Here is a 21,437-nt window from a genome sequence, read left to right on the forward strand (position 1 = left end):
GCATTTGTTTGTGGGTTTTTGAGACTCCCCTGCCGTGGCTCGATTCGCAAATGCGTTTTTTTCAACATAGACCTCTCTGTAGCCAATCAGATGGAGCCAAACTCAAATCTGGTTATTTCTTATCAATAAATGTATAAGTAAAAAGAAAAAAATTGGAAAAATAAGACTCGTCAATTCGAGTAAAGTTAAACTGAACTGGCATAAATTTGGTTGGAATCTAAATTGAATGGGGTCAACCAATCGGGGCTACAATCTGTCTTGATCCAGAAAGTGTCTGCATGGTTTTATTATTATTTATCTATTCTTCCACCCAGTATCCTGAACCACTTCTCCTATTCAGGGTCGATGTAATGTACAACAGGACTTCTAGCTGGAGCTAATTTGCAAAACTTGACGATTCCACGAAGCTGAGGATACCCGTAGTGTTCGAAATCAGGAAAAACACGTTACTCATAAGTCTAAAAAGAGCATTTTTAAAGGTAGACTGGTAATGTTCACAATAACAAAACACAATTCTTTTTTATAACGCTGTCAAAAAACCCTCTTCGTCTTTCTACCCTTACTGGAAGTTACCGTCGTGATATTTTTGAATGGGAATTAAGTTAGTCTGGGTGCAAATATAAGCCGTTACTATTAGAAAGATACATCAAATAAGAACTGAGATGCATCAACCGTGATTTTAAACAGCTTTACCACCAACAATCTTTTGGCACAGGCCAACCTTGGTCTTAAATATAAATAAATAGAAAAGCTGATTTGACACGAGGCATTATACATTGTTAAATAACTGCTTGTGTATATAATAATTCAGAAAAACTAAAACCACATACCCTTCTCTGCAGCTCTGACACAACCATGTGATTACTAATATCTAAACAACTCCTCCTCGGTATGGAGGAGACATTCTTACCTTGATAAACTCCAAAAAGGTTACTTAATAGAGACGTGTTGGCCCAGGTGAACACTTCTTTAAGACTCTTGCTGGTTGAGGTCTTGCCAATGAAACTATCCCGGATGTGACGGTTCAGGAAAAACGCGTTGGGATCTCTCTGGCCGTACGCCACCAGCAGCAGCATCCACATGAACCCCATGTAGGCTGCAACACAAGGACATTAGAGGTCATTAAAGCAGACGCTGCAACAACTATTGAGGATCACGGCTACAGAGCAGTGCATGTGGAGCCATACGGTAGAACAATTTAAACTTCTTCTTTTTTTCAAGATGGAGAAATAACGGCTTCAAATAAACAGAAAGTAAATATTTGTGTTGTATACGAAATAAATACGATGATATATTGTAGTTGGTTAAGTATTTGTTTTTGACCCCCAGATATGAAGAATATGCTTGGTGACATTTCATAATTTAAAAATAATTGCTCAACGTATACATAATTTGCAGAAATATTCAAAGATAAAAATAAATTCCTGGCTACTGGGCTGAAAAATAACAATGAATATGATTAATTTTATCATAACTCATTCATCTATATTTTAAATGATGTGTATTTATCTGACAGCATAGTTTAAATAATAATAATAATAATACAACTTTATTTATATAGCACTTTTATAAACGAAGTTTACAAAGTGCTCTACTGAGAATCAAGGCAAAACAAATACAATAGTGAAATATAAAATTAAATAAAATAATTAAATAAAAAAACATCAAACTAAATGAGGGGAACCTAATACCTGCATTAAAGGACGACATCACTTAAAAGCTGTTCTATAAAAATGTGTTTTAAGAAGTGATTTAAACGATTAATAGTTCACTGTGGAATATAATTATTTGCATTGCATTAATAAAATAAATGATTAATATACTTAGATTTGTAGCCATATAACGTTGTTTTATACTTACTCAATATCTCTTTGAGGAGGGCAAAGGCTTTCTGTTGCATGATCTGTTTCCTCCTCATCGCCTCGATGTCTGCAGCAGGAGGAGGCTCGTAGAGGCTGTGATCCCGTGTGACCGTCTGTTGCTCCTTACTGTCACCTGTGGGTGAAGAGTTATTCGTCTCTTCTGATAACGAACGAATCAAAATGTGAGCCCAATAAAGTGTATTTTGGGAGTGTTCATCTTTTTACCTAGATTTCTTTCAAACTCCATATTTTGGAAATCGTCCTCATCGACTTTCTTTATCACAAGTGCAAAGAAGAGTGCGAGACATAACATCTGTGGTAACAGAATCACAGTGAATGTTTTGTCTAGTTTAAAATATGCTAATATTGTGAAATTAAGTTTTCTAGAACACAAAGAATGACACATTTGAAATACTGAGCTACTATGAAGCGGGATAGCAAACTTTTCCTCACCTTCAATGGCTGCAGGACGAGGACACTCTGGAAAAAGGAGATAATCATGGACACCAACCAGCTCACGGAGCGATCCTTCCCAAATTTCAGCCCGTAAAGCATCGTATAATATCCCGATACGAAGCTGCTGGCGAATACTAGCAGCCAGCCCACGAACACAAACCACCAGGGCAGCCCTCCGTGACAGCAGCCCTTCTTCTTCTGCCCGCCGTCCCCATCGATGCTGTCGGCAGGGCTCCACCTGCGATGAAAAGAATACATATTATTAACATTTTTATTTTTGTGTTTTCTTATGGCCCTTTTTGGCCAGATGGATGGTTAATTTTTACTTTATTTATTTTTTATTTTTAGGTTATTATTATTATTATTATTATGCATTCTTACTTTTGAAGGTTGTATTTCTGTAAAAATACCTAAATAAAATATCAAGTATAAAAAATTAAAAAATACATATTCACTCGATATTCAGCTTTCTTTACGACATTTTACGTGAGAGAATGAAACGAATATTAAAACTATTACAACGTTTTTGTCGGCCATCAAAAAATTGCCTGCCGACAATTTTGGAAACACAGAATATTTCTTTACACCAAAAGCGTTGAGATTTTTTTCGTGTGAGTAGATCCCAGGCAAAGTTAACTGATTTGCAGAGTTTTGTTCTGTTCTTTGCACACAGAGATTTTGTGTGCAACTGATGCATTGTTAATTTTGTGCACCAATAAAATATATATAAAGAAATCATATTAAATTTGTTCCATCACGAAGGGTTCGGTGAATGCACTAATGAAGCTGGCGGGGTTCAGTAGCTCCAATAAGGTTCAGTACCAATGCCTGAAAAACTTTAAAGCGGTATCGATCCCCTCATCAAACTCTCGGCAAGAAAGCCAATACGCTCATTTTTTCAAAATCTTTAAATTTGCAATAAAACATGACTGCCAGTCGTTTGAAATACGCAAATAAAGCAAGTAATTATTCACTTAACCCTTGTGTTGCCTTAGGGTCAATTTGACCTGAATCAATATTACACCCTCGTGTCGCCTTAGGATTAATTTGACCCCATTCAATGTTTAATGTCGGTGTTCTTTCGGCAGTCAACAAACAAACATAAAGTGCCTCACACTTAAACTTGGAAAACAATATTAATTCTAATAATTTTCTGGAGGTTTTAATTGCTGGCGTCAAATTGAACCCAAAGGGTAAAATATGTTAGTATACAGGACTGTCTCAGAAAATTAGAATATTGTGATAAAGTTCTTTATTTTCTGTAATGCAATTTAAAAAACAAAAATGTCATGCATTCTGGATTCATTACAAATCAACTGAAATATTGCAAGCCTTTTATTCTTTTAATATTGCTGATTATGGCTTACAGCTTAAGAAAACTCTAAAATCCTATCTCATAAAATTTTAATATTTCCTCAGACCAAGTAAAAAAAAAGATTTATAACAGCTGAGTGTTTGTCAAGGCTCAGGAAACCCTTGCAGGTGTTTCGAGTTAATTAGACAATTCAAGTGATTTGTTTAATACCCTACTAGTATACTTTTTCATGATATTCTAATATTTAGAGATAGGATATTTGAGTTTTCTTAAGCTGTAAGCCATAATCAGCAATATTAAAAGAATAAAAGGCTTGCAATATTTCAGTTGATTTGTAATGAATCCAGAATGCATGACATTTTTGTTTTTTGAATTGCATTACAGAAAATAAAGAACTTCATCACAATATTCTAATTTTCTGAGACAGTCCTGTATATAAAGGTAACAGGAGGGTGAAACATTGAATCGGGTCAAAATGACCCAAAGGCGACAGGAGGGTTAAGGAAAATCGAAATACACCGGTGTGTTTTTTGTGTGTAAATTAGTGTCTTCCGCACTTGTTCTGGGTGAGTTCATCTGGTTTGACGCAGCCGACTTTGAAGAGCTGTTGTTCGAGGCAGCCCTTGATGGTCTGGATCTGTTGCAGGGCCCGGCTGTGGCTCTGTGGGCTGGGGAAGCCCGAGGGCCCCAGCTGGCTCAGCTCTTTGTCCACGTGGCACAGCTGCTGGTACAGATACAGGCTTTTGTTGCTCTTCTTTTGATTCGCCTCCACTGTTGACCCAGGACTGCCCTCTGAAAATGTGCATACAATTATACATTATATACACACAGTGAACATAGTAAATGCTTGTTTAGCTCTAAACCTATAGACCATGTTTCTGGAACTTGTTATTTCCCTTCAATTCGTCTCCATTTTTCTCTTGCACTGCACCAAATAAAGACAGAATTCTATACAATGCCACAGTATTCACAGCAGGTGTACACAAAAACACACACACACACACACACACACACACACACACACACACACACACACCTGGTGGCGTTTTGGGCTGGGCTGCGTCAATGGTTTTGTTATTGAGTTTGATGAAGTCCTCCACCGCGGACAGAACAGCGTTGATATCGACTTGTTGTCCAGGCCCAAACTCACACTCTGTGCTCGGTATGTTGCTTTTCATGGTCTTTGACAGAGAACTGGCAATTCTTGTGACATCCTGAAGAAAAAAATATATATATATATTTACTTTGTACATGTTCCAAAAAGTGATGGTTACATAAATAATTCAAAATTCTAGTATATACAGTGTATATATATATATAAATATTTATATATATATATATTTATATATATATAAATATTTATATATATATATCTACTAGAATTTTGAATTATTTATGTAACCATAATTTTTTGGAACATGCACATGGGGTGTTATAGAAGATTTATATATAATTTGTGTGCTTACATATTCAGGTCATGCACTTTAAATATCTACTTCCCACATGAAAAGCATTAAGCCCCTACCTTAATGACGGTATCTAGAGATACATTAACATTCGTGGTGGTGGTCGTCGGTGAGAAAGAATTCTGTTTTTTGGCTTTTCGCCTGCAACAAGACGTCTCTCGAGGACGCGAGTTTCTAAAGATGGTAACGATAAGGATATTTATGGGAAACATGATGAGGGAACTCTGAACTCCGACCATGAACTGCTGCCAGGTAAACTCAAATTGACCTAAAGAAGAAGAAGAAAAAAGAGCGAGACATTAAAAAACACTTTTTTTGCCATTCACGAATATGTATTTTTTCTTAAAATAAGATTCTTTTAACACTCAAAGCTTCTATTGAACATTTATTTATTTTCGAACATGTTATGAGTATTATCACTTAATATTAATCAAGCAAATTCATCAGATCAAATGAGTTAACATGGACAGAGTAGTTTTTGGGGTTTACAGTAGATGTCATCATTATATAAATGTCTCGTACCCAGGTCCATGGTCTGGTCCGAGGGGTCTGTTGGGATGCCGTAGAACATGATGCTGGTCAGCATGGTGCAGAGCAGCAGTGCAAAGCAGCAGGAAACCCTCTGGACACAAGTGAAGGTGCTGCTCGGGGGGCGATTGACCACAGAGTACCAGAGGTGTCCGTCGCTGAAGTCCTTTGCGGTCTTCATGAAGAACAAGTTACTGAGGAACAAAAGGGCTTTGAAGTGAAGACAATTCAAACCAGATCGCCTTTTTTATTTTAGAGGGTATGATTTAAATGTCTTTCGTATTTATTCTTGTCATTATCTACCCCCATGATCTTCCTCGTCACCAGTGTGTTGGTGAAACATTTGAAGATGTTGAATTAAATCTTAAGTAAAGAGGTAAAAACTAAGAAAAAAGACACCAATATTTCGTTTACATGTTGTACTACCGTGTCATTTGCAAGTGCTTTCAACATTTCAAGTGTTGATTGTCAAAATAAATGTTATTAAAACACATCAAACATCCTCGAGCAACCAATTAGTGAGCGGATAGGATCGCAACTTTCTTTTTACATTTATTTTTTGTCCTTAAATTCTCTGCCACAGCAGTTCAATGTTGTTCAATTCAAATGAACGATTCATCTTTATGCAACGGTATATAAAATATAAAACACAGAACACACTGAGCTGTGGCCTACTTAGCTCGGTGAGTGTCTTGAACAAGTCATCTTTACTTCAATGGCTCATTTACAGTTGATTTATTCATCAATGGTCTAATTGTGGAATAACCAGCATTGAGTTTGGCTAAATAACCCAAAAGTAATACTAAAATCATTGGTCAATCCATTGATACTGGGTAATGTTAGCCCACTGTATTGCACAGTCTGTTTTATTAAAAGTGTGTTGTGAATTATGTTGGACACAAATGCAAAAACACACCCGTGTAGATCATCTTTGGTTCGACCGGGCTAACTGGCCAAAGTGGTTAAACACATTGGGCGTGGCTAAGAAGTAACTCACTAATCCAAAAAATCTAAACTGAAACAAATCTCAGAACGGCCTGAAAATATATTTATTGCTGTACTTTATTTGATTTTCCTCTCTGATTATGAACACCCCTGTTTGGGTATCACATTCAGACTTCAATGGTGTGCTTGTGAGTCCAACCGTGCTCCCTCTTTTTTTACCTGAACCTCTTCAAGTCCGTCTCCGTGGCAACAGGAACGACCTTATCGAGGGAACCATCGCCGATGTCGATGGCCAGCCAGGAGTTGCATAGAAAATGCCATTTCTGCTCTGTGTGTAGATCATGGACCATGACGTTGCCAACAAACCTGAGAAAGAAAAGAAAAATGCATTTAAATAGTGAAAATGCAAAAGCTGTTCTTTTTAATTACATCTGAGGGAGCTTTGGGATATTTCAGTTTTTCTTTTTTAAGAAATATGCAAAGATTTCTACATTTCTGTTTTTTATGTCAAGATGGGGTGCTGAGTAAACATTAATGAGAAATAAAATGCCATTTTTTGATTTAAGCAAATGGCTGCAATGAAACAAAGAGTTAAAATGTTAAAGGGGGCTGAATACTCTGTACCCACTGTATGATCACCTTTTCTTAAAAAAATTAAAGAAAGATATCCTGTGCTTTTATTTTGAAGGTTTCAAATGAAATAGATGCATGTTATAATATGAGAGAACTTTTCTCATGTACAATATTTCTACACTCAAATAAACAATAATCAAATGCAAAGAGAGTAGTTTATACGTTTATGTTTCAGTACTGGCCCTTTAAGAGGCAGCCATGATGCTGATGTGACCCACGGGGGAAATGAGTTTGACACCCCTGTTCTAGGTCATGGAAATGCCATGGCTTATGTTTAATAGCTTCTAATGAGACAAAAGCTACATGCATGTTGAGGATGATTCTTTGCCTACCAGGCAGGATGGCTCCCTGAGTTGTTGTGCCACAGTCTGATGCTCTGCAGGTCTCCCAGGGAGAAGGGCGTCGTCAGCAGGAACACATCCACCGCACCCCTCTCAAACAAACACTTCTTCGGAGCCGCCAGGTGATGCGGTTCACTGGTTCCCTCTGCACCCAGCAGAGTGATCGTCACCTGAAAACAGTTTAAATTGGACAATTATAAGACGTAAACATAACCACTTTACATACATCTGTGAATGTGTTACGATTAGCAAGACCTCCACTTTAACTAAGAAACATCAGGAAGCCTGAACAGATATTGTAACACGGTCATGTAAGTGCATTTAAATAAATCATCCGTGGAATCGACAAATAATTCATAATAATTTCATTAAGTTGCACGAAATGAGTTCAGAAACATTTATTTGATGTGCACACACGTGAAAATGAAATCCTGCCTTCAATAGGCCAACGAGATAATTATTCAAATGTTGGTAATATGATGAAAATAAGTGACGCAACATACTATGTTACAAAAAACATGTTCTCAAAATATTAAATTGAATTGATGACATTCAAGATATTTTCTCAGATTGATTATAAGAGAGAACCGACGACTGTGTCAATGGTCAGCAGGTCTGTCTTTCAATCAGGAGGTTGGCGGTTCAATCCCCGCCCTAGTCGATTTGCCCTTAAGCAAGACACTTAACCATAAATTGTTCCCTGTAGCTGTGTCTATGGTATACTTCTGTATTCCTTGAACATGTTTCAATGTTAGCTTTGAACTGATAACACATCCACCTGGGAGGAAGTGGAGGCTCCTCTCCGATGTCCGGTGCTGACACTCAACAGGTAGCGGTACTCGTCTGACGGGTCGTTGTCGTCCAGCACGGTCACCTTCACCTGCCGACCATGCAGCCAACAACATTGTTTAAATAGGATTACATTAAGGGGTCAAACTATTTACACTACCCTTCAAAGGTTTGGGGTCACACAGACAATGTTGTGTTTTCCATGTAAACTAATTTTTGGATTTATCAAATGAATTGCAAAATTAATATAAAATATAGTCAAGATATTGACAAGGTTAGAAATAATGATTTTAAATTGAAATATTGATGTTGTTCTTCAACCTTGTGGCTCAAAGGAAGGCCGGTTTTATAGCTTCTCTCACCAGCATAACTGTTTTCATAAAAAGGGTTCTCAAGGGTTTTCTACCCCTCCGTTGGTCTTCTAAGGCGATAACACAATGTGCCATTAGAACACTGGAGACGGGCCTCTAGACACCTCTGTAGAGACTTCATTAACGCCAGCGAATAGTCATTTACCACATTAACTATCGTGTGGGGCGGCTTTAGCTCAGTGGGGTAAGAGGGCCGTCCTGCAACCGCAGGGATCCCGCTCTCCCCATTGGTTGCAGTCGAAGTGTCCTGAGCATTAACTATGTACAGAGTGTATTTATGATTGATTTAATGTTAACTTCACTGGGAAAAAAGTGCTTTATTTTGAAAAATAAGGACATTTTTCTTTGACCCCCTACTTTTGAATGGTAGTGTCTGTGCTAGACATACACATTACCTTGGCGGTGTCATGGATGTCTTTCCGTCGCGCCCACACAACCACCAAGAGATAGGCCACAACGATGGACCCTACAAAGCAGACCACCACAGGGTTTTCACCGAAAGTCGCAAACAGCTCAGCGGTGCGTGACGCGTCGACGAGGTTGGGAGTGACGAAGAAAGAGTCCCCGAAGAAGGTGAGGTGGTTGCAGAGACACTGGGTGACTAAAGGTGTGGTCTGAACACCGATCTGGTTCAGGTGGAGACAAACGAGAACCGTCATCGTCGGTTGGGTAGCACGTTACACGTGGCAGGCGGATGAAATGACTGTACTTACCCTGCATCCAAAAGTTTCCCACTCCAATACTGATTCATTCCAGAATTTACATGCAGCAGTGAAGGAGGTTATTGATAATGTGGCATTGATGGATTTTATACCTGGACCGACAATGGGCCTCACCACAAGGTAGTGCACTCCATTGCTTCCCTTTAAATCCGTCGCGTTGAGTAGCCAAGTATATCTCTCCTCTGTAGAAGTCAAAAAGTAATGTATAAAAAAAACACCTTTAATAGGGCATTTAGGTTAAAAACCATATAACCAGCTTTAAGTCTGTGCTTCATGTGTTAAAGCTGCATTCTCTCTCCTGACCACCAGGGGGTGACTCCTCTGGTTGTTCAGAAGCCTATGCTTCACGTGTTAAAGCTGCATTCTCTCTCCTGACAGCCAGGGGGTGACTCCTCTGGTTGTTCAGAAGCCTATGCTTCACGTGTTAAAGCTGCATTCTCTCTCCTGAACACCAGGGGGCGATTCCTCTGGTTGTATAGAAGCTACATTCTCTCTCCTGACCACCAGGGGGTGACTCCTCTGGTTATATAGAAGCCTATGCTTCATGAGTTAAAGCTACATTCTCTCTCCTGACCACCAGGGGGCGATTCCTCTGGTTGTATAAAAGCCTATGCTTCACGTGTTAAAGCTACATTCTCTCTCCTGACCACCAGGGGGCGACTCCTCTGGTTGTTTAGAAGCCTATGCTTCACGTAGTAAAGCTACATTCTCTCTCCTGACCACCAGGGGGCGACTCCTCTGGTTGTTTAGAAGCATATGCTTCACGTAGTAAAGCTACATTCTCTCTCCTGACCACCACGGGTCGACTCCTCTGGTTGTATAGAAGCCTATGCTTCATGTGTTAAAGCTGCATTCTCTCTCCTGACCACCAGGGGGTGATTCCTCTGTTTGTATAAAAGCCTATGCTTCATGAGTTAAAGCTGCATTCTCTCTCCTGACCACCAGGGGGCGACTCCTCTGGTTGTATAGAAGCCGACCTATGCTTCACGTGTTAAAACTGCATTCTCTCTCCTGACCACCAGGGGGCGACTCCTCTGGTTGTTTAGAAGCCTATGCTTCACGTGTTAAAGCTACATTCTCTCTCCTGACCACCAGGGGGTGACTCCTCTGGTTATATAGAAGCCTATGCTTCATGAGTTAAAGCTGCATTCTCTCTCCTGACCACCAGGGGGTGACTCCTCTGGTTGTATAGAAGCCTATGCTTCATGAGTTAAAGCTGCATTCTCTCTCCTGAGGGGGCATTCCTCTGGTTGTATAAAGCCCAGCTCTTCATTGTTAAAGCTGCCTCTCCGGAGGTAAATACGTGTACTACCTTGTGTTGCTCCCTGGTGAGGCATCTCTGTCATTGCAACATGATTGGTTTCAGTGGGGTAGTCCATGTGACCGAGGTACAGTTTGAAGGGTAAAGGATCTTTCGAAGGCACCATCTTTAATCACAGTTGCAGAAAATAGAAAATGTTAAAAAATATAATTAGTGGCAGTAGAATAATGCATCGCTTCAGCAATCAGGGTGGTTTTACACTCATGTTTTGCAAGTAGAAATCCACATTGCTAAAACTATTCATAGTGTCAAAGTAGACCCAACGGTATTATTTTAAAGCGCTCATAACACATCTCGGAAAAGTGGAAATTCAAATATATTTTCTGGACCTTTAACACCAGCGTGTTGTTGCCTGAAGGAATGTTTATGACTGTCGTGCTGTAGTTCCCCAGATCCAAAAAAGTGGCTTTCACCCGCTCTCCATCAGGCCTCGGTATGCGAATCTGTGGAGCAGGAAGAAAACATGCAAATAAAATATTTCCAATAACATCTACCGGTACACAATTGTTGCCTTGGTACCAGGTACACATAGCAATGAACAGACCTCCGCTCTTTCCTGCACGTCGTGGTGCACAAGATTTTATTTTTATTTGGGGTGCGTGAACTGGAAATGTTTCATTGCACATGTTTTACCACTTTGTGTGTCCACCATGTGGTGCTAGAGAAGACAGAGGCCTTTCAGCCCTGAACTCTTGTAGAATTTGGGGCAGAGTGGACAGTGTGAAGTCAAAAGCTTCACGTAATGGCATCGTGAGAATTGAGATTCTGCTGACCCTGATCCTCTGGGAGGACTTTAGAAAGGTGTATTGTCGTTTAACCTATGACATCATTGTTCGTCTATTGCCTTGAGAGGAGGAGCCTGTTGCCACGCAACTCCTTTCCTCAGGCTGTGATATTCCTAAATTCATTTTTCATCCTCCACTATACTGTATAATACAGCTTTAAATTTTATTTTCTGATGTAAAATATGTCAATACAGCCCTGTGTAATAATGGTTTTTTTGGACAATGTCAATAAACACACCTTGTGACCAGTGGCGGTGCATCCATAGAGGGCGCTATGGCGCCGCCCCTCTTAAAATTTTGAGATGAAGAAAAAAATATAATATATCCTGTCAAAAAACAATACAGGACTGTCTCAGAAAATTAGAATATTGTGATGAAGTTCTTTATTTTCTGTAATGCAATTAAAAAAACAAAAATGTCATGCATTCTGGATTCAATTCAAATGAAACTGAAAATATTTTTTATTCTGATTTTCATTGCTTTTTATGATTATAACGAAAACTCAAATGAGTTTTCTTAAGCTGTAATCATAATCAGCAAATAAAAAAGAAGGGCAGCATTTGTAATATTGATAAATGAATCCAGAATGTTTTTACCATTTTAAAAAAAAAAAAAAAAGATATTCTTATTCCAATTATATACCAAATCAGTGATCGCAATTAGCTCCTACATGAAACAACTGCAAAAACTTACATTTGACTCTCCCTCAGTGCAGGCCCCACATATCGGCGGGATCATTCAGCGCTGGCTTATGCGCGATATAGCATCAAGCTCACGCTTTTGTGTAAAGCAGATTTGGCACATTTCCACAAACCTGCTGCAACGTCGCCACTTGACTTGCAGTCCGCGGCGGTGGTGCATCTGGACCGCGGTCGGTCGCATCAACTCAATCAGAATCAATCATATCGCTGTCACAATTAACTAAATGGGGATAGTGCTTTTTAATGGTAATGGTTGTATCGTTCATATTTCGCCTGTTTTCTTTATTTGTTTGCGGCCGCTCGGCGTTGTTTACATGGGTTTCTGAACACATCCGCTGTGGTTGTGTGTCGATCTATCAGATGTGGACCACACACCACCGCGCCACCATCCAAAACCCCAGTATAATGAGCGAGGGTTGAGTGAAGGGACTTACTGTTTGAACTAACTATTGTTGAATATGGATGATGAACCAGTGCATTAGAAACATTTTATCTTTGATTTTCTCTCATACTCGATCTTTAAATAGTAAATATACCGTGTTGACGGGCTAAATGTGTGTGGGAGACCGTCAGCCTGTCAACAACCACTTAAGTTAAATGTGACATAAATAATATATCGCCACTCATCATCACGGAGAGAAGCCCCGCCCCATTTTCGGGGCTCTGGCCCAACATGTGTGCGCGGCAGCGAGCAAACATTTCACGGTCGTTTCGGCAAGGACGGCTTCTCATTGGCGGATGAAACGTGAATCTTGGGGCGCAAAAATGTGCGCCCTGGCCAATGACATTGTTTCTTATTTCACGTGACTGGACAATTCGGCCAATCAGAGACCGGTATCGTTCCCTCAGCCCAGAGAGCTCCACGGAGCTACGGGAGCAGGTTGCTAACGGAGCTGTTAGCTGGAGGCTCAGTGAGTAATGCTGTTTAGTTTCCCCTGTCTGTTGTTCCAAAGTCCTGGGACTGAAACTCTCTGGACTACAACGGGGGGAGGGGTCTAAAGAGCTTCAGACAAGTGTAAAGCACGAATCTTGCCACAGTTATCTAGCTAACAGCATGAAGCTAACGAGCTAACAGCATGAAGCTAACCCTGTTTGCAGAGCAGAGCAGCAGAAGGAGACCGAACTGGCATCGAAAACACAACAAAGAAGTTCTGAAAAACAGACACATTCCCTCCAGAATAATGAAACAGGCTGGTTACAGACATGATTGACTTTAACCAGAGAGTTATGGAGAAGTTTGACCACTTTAAAGAGAGGAGGCTACTTTTCTTTACAGTAGTGGGTCTACTCTGTCAAACACCCAATGTAACATGTGATCTCTTTCTGACTCTATTCTGCTCTGAACCTCTTTCATGTGAGGGTGAACCTCTTTTATTCTGTAAACCTCTGAAACCCAACCCAATGTTTCTTAAAGCTGCTCTGAACCTCTCATGCCCAAAGTGACAGTGTGTTGATAGTTGTTATTGGACCGTGTTGAGCACGCTGTGTTCTTGAAATAAAGCTTTGTTTTTTACAATATTCTACTCAAAACCTCTTTTCTTCTCATTGTTGAGTGCTATTTAAACCGCGTCGCCCAACTGGGCCTCCCCCCCCCCCCCCAAAAATCACCAGCCGCCACTGCTTGTGACCTTGCAACCTGCATTTACCTCAATGTCCTCGCTCAGGTTCTCCAAAGAGATATTGGAGCCATCTTCTCTTGAGAGGGAGAGAGCACCGATTTTGCCACTAATGTCCCCTCTCTCATGCCAGGAAAATGCTTTTTTTTCTAAAGTCAGCATCTGTAAAAGTATTCAAAAGTAGGTTAAATCTCAGAAACAGGTCAAACACTTTGAAAAATTTAGAAAAAACAAGAGATCTAACGTTCATCTAACAAGCTTTAATTTCTCATTATCGACCAGGTATTTAAAAAAATATATTAACATAACAAAGACGGCGAGTGAGCTTTTGCATCGTTTTGTGCAGACACTGAACGTCCTAAATACGCACACAATACACACACATCAACACAACAGCACTCACTCGTATATCCACTGGTTCGTCTGAAGGTAATATACGAGAGAGTAGTGTTGGGAGAGAAAATGTGACGGTGGAACGGTTGGGAATATTCAGAGCCTCTGTGTGTAATCTTCCCGGTGTCACTCTGCAGGGAGAAGATATACACAGAAGATATACAAATATGGGTTAATTAGATAGTTATTGGCAGCCTGTCCAGGGTGTCCCCTGCCTTCGCCCTATGTCAGCTGGGATCGGCTCCAGCGCCCCCGCGACCCTAATGAGGATGAAGCGGTATTGATAATGGATGGATGGATAGATAGTTATTATAGTCAGTCGTGCTTTTTACTTTCAAAATGTGTATCCCTGGTTTCAATCAATCTACTTTTTGTATTATTATCACAGACCCAAATTATTTAAATTGTGGATGTTTATGCCAGAGGTATAAGAGAGGCTTCATATCTTGCACTTCTCTTATGCACAACTTCCTTCCTGGTATGATATTAGAAGTTTTTTAAAATGACAATTAACTGTATAATTCCAAAGCACAATAATGGTAAAAGCTGGATGTCTACTTTAATTAGTTTCTCCCGCTTATCCAATTGCACACACACGCACACAGACCCTATTTTTTGAATAAATGCATTTGTTTAGGGGATTAAAAGCAAGCAAGCAACTGGTGGACTACATTCAAATCACACGATAATTATTTTTTTAATTATTATTTCCCAGGCACATACATTTAGGCAGTGGTTACAACTGGTCAGCTTAGCTTAGCATAAAAAAAGCAAACAGGTAGTTTACTAATTCAAATACTTTTTGGAAAACCAACAGGATTTAGTGTGCCTGAATATTGTTGGCTGGGTGATGTAACTTTTCATCACAGATTTCAGGCCGAAAAATATCTGCACATAAACTCTAATTCAGGGGTGTCAAACTCATTTTCCCCATGGGCCACATCAGAATCATGGCTGCCTCTTAAAGGGCCGGTACTGAAACAAAAAAGTATAAACTACTCCCTTTGCATTTGATTGTTGTTTATTTGAGTGTAGATATTGTACATGAGAACATTTCTCTCATATTATAACATACATCCATTTAATTTGAAAGCTTCAAAATAAAAGCACGGGATATTTGTCTTAAATTTCTTTCAGAAAAGGTGATCATGTGTCTTTCAAGCCGTCAGGGGCCACATAAATTGATGTGGCGGGCCGAATCCGGCCAGTGGGCCTTGTGTTTGACACCTGTGCTCTAATTTCTAAATAATAAAGTGTGAGTTAGTGCTTCAAAGGTGCTGGTAGGCAGATGTTGCTCCTTTCCTGGAGATCCAGGCTAACCAATGATAGCCTGCTGCTGGCTGTAGTCTTATATTTACCACATAGCCATTCAAGGGATATCTAATCATCTAACTCTCCACCGGAAATCAATTAAATTACATTTTGTATTCAAATGCTTTACTATTGTTTTACATCTATCTCTGAAGAAGAACTTACCTATTTACAAGCACACAAACGTTAGCTTGTTTGATGATGGTTGGCGCTTTGTTGGTTTCTATATACCCCAACAGTACACTCTGTGTATTGCTCAGAGACAGGAGAAGGGCATCGGAGATGCTTTTCTGCAAGGGATAACAATGCTAATTTAGACATGTGGCCATTCAGACAATATGGATATATGGATATCACCGGCCACGCTCCTGGTCCCTAAACTCTTCGTATTTGATGACATTTTAGCCCAAGTTGTTGGTAATAGACAATCATATTTCACAGGGATATGGTCTGTTTGTTCCATTAGGGGCTACAGATTATTCAATTCACTTTTTTTCCCACAAGGGTGGAGAAGTAGCCCAACACTTACGTCGGAAGAATAGTCCAGGATGTTGCTTGCACCCTCCACGATGCTGCTGGCTGCAGCGTGAACTTTATTCACGTTGTCATTGTTCACGTCTATGTCGAGCAGATTTGAGCTCAGGTTTACAAAGAGGAGAGAAGCCTCTACCTGAACACAGGAATCAATTATTGGGACAAACATATTTCTTTGAGATTTTTTTGCCAGACGTAAAACATTAGATACCTCACCTCTAATATCCTGCCTCAAAATATATTTTATACACAGTGATTAAAAAAAAAAAAACTAAAAGCTGTGAACTATAGTGTTATTTTCTGCTCAGGGTGGAGGTCAAAGCACAGTACCTGGGCAGAGGTGCTGAGCTCAGTGCCCTTCTGGACGAGAGCAGCAAGAGCTTTGGCTATCACGTGAACTACTTCTGGAGTTTTGGGCGGAGCTTCTTTTACTGTGTCAATCAATATCTCCAGCAGCGTCTCCCGAAGCTTCAACAGACAAACACATCCAAACATGTCCACTCTCATTCAAAAGGTTGTGGTCACTTAGAAAAAGAAAAAGAAAACTTAGAAATGTCCTTATCTTTCAAAGAAAAGCACTGTTTTTTTTCAATGAAGATAACATTAAATTAATCATGAATACACTCTTTACATTGTTAATGTGGTAAATGACTATTCTCTGGTTGTTAATGAAATCTCTTCATAGGTGTATAGAGGCCCATCTCCAGTGTTCTAATGGTACATTGTGTCATCGCCTTAAAAGACTGGTGGAGGGTTAGAAAACTATTGTGCAATTACGTTAGCACAGCTGAAAACAGTTATGCTGGTGAGAAAAGCTACAAAACTGGCCTTCCTTTGAGCTATAAGTTTGAAGAACAAAATGTATATTTCAAATGAAAATCATTATTTGTCACCGTGTTAATATCTTGACTATATTTTCAGAGACCAATAAGGGTAATTAAAATGAGAGAATCGGTAAAGAAAATAAAGATATTTGTAATAATGGTAATAATGTGAAGTCATGACATTAGTTGAAATCCAAATTAAATGAAAAGGTTTTCAGCCACATCGTTGAGCCGGAAGCCGCTCATGTAGACTCAGAGCCGACTAACAGGTCCACCGCGTTGGGATGCGGAATGAAATGGAAACATTGCCTACATTGTGTCATATATATATATATATATATATACACAGTAGGCTACTTTAAAAACCAGAAGTGAGAAACAGCTTGTGTTCTTTTTTTGGAGAAGCTTCCCTCGCACAGCGGTTAGCAATAGCATGTTGTGTCATTGAAAGGTACTTGCTTGTTGCCTAAGACTAGATACTGGGATTGGCCTTAAGTCCAGCAGAAGGGAGTATTTAACCAAAGTGAGACATTTGTACAGGGCGAATCATTCTTTCTCGTGGTTTTAGTGAGACAGAACCTACTAGCTGTTAGTTGATAGCTGCTAGCTGTTAGCTGCTAGCTGGTAGCTGTTAGTTGATAGCTGCTAGCTGGTAGCTGTTAGTTGATAGCTGCTAGCTGCTAGCTAGGAGCCTGTGTTTACTGAAACCAGGAGACGCCCTTGGCCGAGAAAATACAGGGCTCTCAAGTCTCACGCATTGAGCGTGAGACTCACGCATTTCAGTCTTAACTCACGCACTCCCGCCACACATCGTATTTCTCACGCTGAAAAAAACTCTTGGCTATTTAAATGCTTGAATGCAGGGGTGCTCAATACGTCGATCGCGGTCGCTGCAGAGCTCCGACGCCGGTCTGCGCGCATCGGGACGGAGCAAAAAAATAGTCACTAGCACACTCCCCCCCGTCAACAACTCTTCTCGGCTCGATGCCGGCTCGATGCCGGCTCGATGCCGGCGCGCGCAATGCTCAGCTGCGATGCGCGCACAGGTGAGCATCGGGTGCTGATGGAAATGTCACGCTTGCCTGTCTTCAAAACTTGAGAGCCCTGAAAATATATGCTTAAGATCATTGATCTCTTATTATTAAATAGATTGTTATCGCCGGATTTTGACTTCCCAAATGTTCAAAGTTCTTCATTTATTCCAACAAACATGCGCTGGTTCAGAATGGGAGGAATGCTCGGCCTGAGGTAGGCTATCCCGGGACTGTTAATGTCTGCCGGATTAGCTAAATTTGAGTTCTCCCGTCACCCTGCATCTAACCTGAGAACTAGGGCAGGCTTTCGGAGTAACTCTGCGTGAAGTCATTTCTGGGTATAATTCTGTTGAACCTCTGCAGACTGTTTACACCGTTTTAACAGGTCTAATGTACCTTTTGCCTCATGTCTCTGTTCAATTCATCCGATTCCTCATTCAGTTTATTGGACACAGAACTGACGAGTGGTCCCACAGTTTCTCCTAACAGAAGACCTTGCTTCTTTAGCTGAACCACGGTATTCTCCACAGAAGCCTGAACATCCTGAATTGAAGAGGTCGAGGTTGCAGTGAAATCCTTCACCTGAGGGAAAAAAAAGACATTTTCTCACTGCAGCGTAAAGGAATAATTCAAGCATTTCCATTGGATCCTGTTCTGTTAGTAGCCCACTTTTGAAAAAAAATCATATATTTGACAAACCGTTGCAATTATAGTGCCGCTAGCATCGAAACTGTCACTTGTTGCGGTTGCTCTGATAATTAGTTTGTCGTTGGAACTGCTGTCTCCAACAGGAAGGAAGACAGACTTCACTTCATTGTTTTGAACGCAATGCAGCTGGATGCCTGGCAATGTGAAAACAAAAGTTAGATACATAGCTTTCTGGAAAAGCACTCTGAAAGTTATTATATGACGACATCTGCTCTCTTCTCACATATGTATTTGATCATCTGGATAACTTACCCTTATCGGTCTTAAAACAATACTGGCAGTTAGGGCAGATTTCATTGTTGCACGTTAGAGTGAAAAGATCAAGGGTGGATCCATTCTGCGGTGATATGCTACACTGAAGGCGGTCAGCGTTGGTGCTGATTGGTGACGGAGATGCATCACTGGTTGTAGCAGTGGTTGAGGTGGGACCACTAGTGCCACTAGTGTCAGTTGATGATGAGGTGGAAGTAGTAGTGGTGCCACTAGTGTCAGTTGATGAAGTAGTGGTGCCACTAGTGTCAGTTGATGAAGTGGAGGTAGTAGTGGTGCCACTAGTGTCAGTTGATGATGAGGTGGAGGTCAAAGTGGTTTCACTAGTGGCAGTTGATGTTGAGGTGGCGGGAGTAGTGGTGGTTCCAATTTCTGTTGTATCTATAATGTATTTTTTGTAAAGAGGTACATTGCCCGATTCTAAAGGAAAAAAGACAAGGTGTAGTGTAATACTTTCAAGAACTACAGGTGCTCTCTTGCAAAGACAGGTGAGCTGATTAGACAGTCAATGTTTCAAACCAACATTTGAATCCTTTATACATCAAAATATTACTGGTCGCTCTGACAGTGGAATTCATCGTATTGCATGAATTAAACGTCATCGCTCGGTTCACATCAGAAAACGCATGAAACACAAAAATGGTCCAGAGACCAACGCAAGATAATTCACAGAGTTAATATTATTTCAGACTAATAATAATAATAATAATACCTACTAGAGATCGCCACCACAGTGATTTTTTTCCTGTCTTGCATGAGAGTGTTAAAATCCACATAGACTTGAGCCCCGCCATCCGCTCGCTTGATCAGAGGCTTTGTCTTCGCATCTTTGTAGCAGTTTTTTGTCTCCGCCTGTAATAAATAAAAATGCAATTTAAATTCACTTTTTCATTGATTTTTTCACACAACATTTACGAGACCTACCTCCCAATTGTTCTCATCTCGCGGGTCCTCAATGTACCACTTGACTTCTGGACAAACTCCGACACATGTCATTTCAATTTTTGCATTCTTGTTCTGCCATAACGGGTTACAGCCTTCAGTGCAAATGAGACTGCGAAACAAAAAATACATAGATAAGTTGGTACGATTTTTTACTTCTAAAAACAAAAGCTGTCTGGTAAAAAATATATATATCGGCAAAAAATGCAGAACAACCTAATTAAACTCAATTTCAGCTCTCTGCTTACTCTGATTAGTTTATCGTAAAGTATGGTCACAATGTCAGAAAATCTTCAACAGCATACGTCTTCGTGATCACAGCAGAAACATTTCCATTACCTTATTGGCAATTCCTCCTGAGGGGTAAGGGTGATGCATGTGGATTTCGTTCTCTTCACATTATTGTTACTTCGTTCTATCACTTTAAAATGATATCTATCAAAAAAAAATGGAGATGGCAGGCAATCTCCTGAAATGTTGTAAGTCAGTCCCTCCAACTGTGTTTGGCATTTACATGGATGTGCTGTAAATCAACAAGGAAAGTTATTATTCGACTGCAATGACAATTGACATGCTTATATAAAAAAATGCAGGACTAATTATGATCATTATGTGTGTGAAAGAATTATACTGTTATACTTGTATTCAGATACAAAGACATTAATCATTCTGTTCCACTCATTTAACCCAATTTAAAAACCTAAACGATGCACCACGTGTCTGTATTCCACGATAAAAATTATTTTAAAAATGCATGAGCAAAGCTTTTAATTTCCATGTAATCTACATCAATATGGTGAGGATGGGGACATTTATTTATGAATTTTAGCACCAAATCATGCTTGTGGCCATCAAGGCCCATTTAGAAAAATGTATTTAACAAGATTCTTCTCATATGAGTCAATGTTAAAAAAGTTGTTCAACAATTCACATCCTAAAGTGTGCTTAACTTGCAGCGGTTGGCTGTTAAAGCTTTTATATTTGCCATAAATGAAAAGCTTTAAAAGGTTTATGCAGCTACACTAACAAGGGGGTTTAACAAACTCATGTACATTTAATGTTGTGGCTTAATCTGCGGCTCAGGCAATCAACATAAGCTACCTTTTGAAACTTAAAATTTTTCAATATGAAACTTACAAAACATTAAATTATTAATATTTGTGTTGAGAGAGTATAAAAAGCACAATTCTTACTGCATGACCACTGGTATATCATGTTGTCGTTTATGAATTTGTCCGCATCCTTCAATGATAGCTGGGTGACATCATTTGTGTTAAATAATACATTTGAAGGAGTTACAATGATGTCAAATTTAATACTTCTGGCAACTCTAATGGGTTTCTTTCTCTGAAAAAAAAGAAAAAAGATTTATTTAAAAAAAAAAATGCTTTGCAAGAAAATAATCAACAATTCCGACAACAATTTAAAAAGAAGAAAACGAACGCCCGGTTTTACGGTTCAACTGGCGACCTTGTCAACTGGTGACTTCTCAGCCGAACACGTCCATTGTTGTCCTAGTTACGACAGCCGTTCGTAAAATAGGGTCGAGAACACGTATAGGTGTCCTCGT

The 21,437-nt window shown here is 39.8% G+C and overlaps 1 protein-coding gene across 1 annotated transcript in view; it reads right to left on the reverse strand.

Annotated features, from left to right (window-relative positions):
• LOC130201793 (polycystic kidney disease protein 1-like 2) overlaps positions 1-21,437 on the reverse strand; it is a 39,710-nt gene that overhangs the window by 10,614 nt on the left and 7,659 nt on the right. The window contains exons 8-28 of the mRNA XM_056426913.1: positions 18,344-18,529; positions 16,420-16,557; positions 16,085-16,225; positions 15,721-15,845; positions 14,255-14,375; positions 13,882-14,013; positions 11,079-11,192; positions 10,741-10,855; positions 9,420-9,610; positions 9,102-9,332; positions 8,325-8,426; positions 7,538-7,716; positions 6,792-6,938; positions 5,622-5,821; positions 5,159-5,367; positions 4,670-4,814; positions 4,191-4,425; positions 2,316-2,556; positions 2,088-2,175; positions 1,861-2,019; positions 911-1,096 (exon numbers count right to left, since the gene is read on the reverse strand). Of these exons, the coding sequence (XP_056282888.1) occupies positions 911-1,096; positions 1,861-2,019; positions 2,088-2,175; positions 2,316-2,556; positions 4,191-4,425; positions 4,670-4,814; positions 5,159-5,367; positions 5,622-5,821; positions 6,792-6,938; positions 7,538-7,716; positions 8,325-8,426; positions 9,102-9,332; positions 9,420-9,610; positions 10,741-10,855; positions 11,079-11,192; positions 13,882-14,013; positions 14,255-14,375; positions 15,721-15,845; positions 16,085-16,225; positions 16,420-16,557; positions 18,344-18,529 (3,385 nt within the window). The remainder of the gene's footprint in view (positions 1-910; positions 1,097-1,860; positions 2,020-2,087; positions 2,176-2,315; positions 2,557-4,190; positions 4,426-4,669; positions 4,815-5,158; positions 5,368-5,621; positions 5,822-6,791; positions 6,939-7,537; positions 7,717-8,324; positions 8,427-9,101; positions 9,333-9,419; positions 9,611-10,740; positions 10,856-11,078; positions 11,193-13,881; positions 14,014-14,254; positions 14,376-15,720; positions 15,846-16,084; positions 16,226-16,419; positions 16,558-18,343; positions 18,530-21,437) is intronic.

Source organism: Pseudoliparis swirei, chromosome 2 (assembly GCF_029220125.1).
Source record: "Pseudoliparis swirei isolate HS2019 ecotype Mariana Trench chromosome 2, NWPU_hadal_v1, whole genome shotgun sequence".
In the NCBI taxonomy this organism is placed as follows: domain Eukaryota; kingdom Metazoa; phylum Chordata; class Actinopteri; order Perciformes; family Liparidae; genus Pseudoliparis; species Pseudoliparis swirei.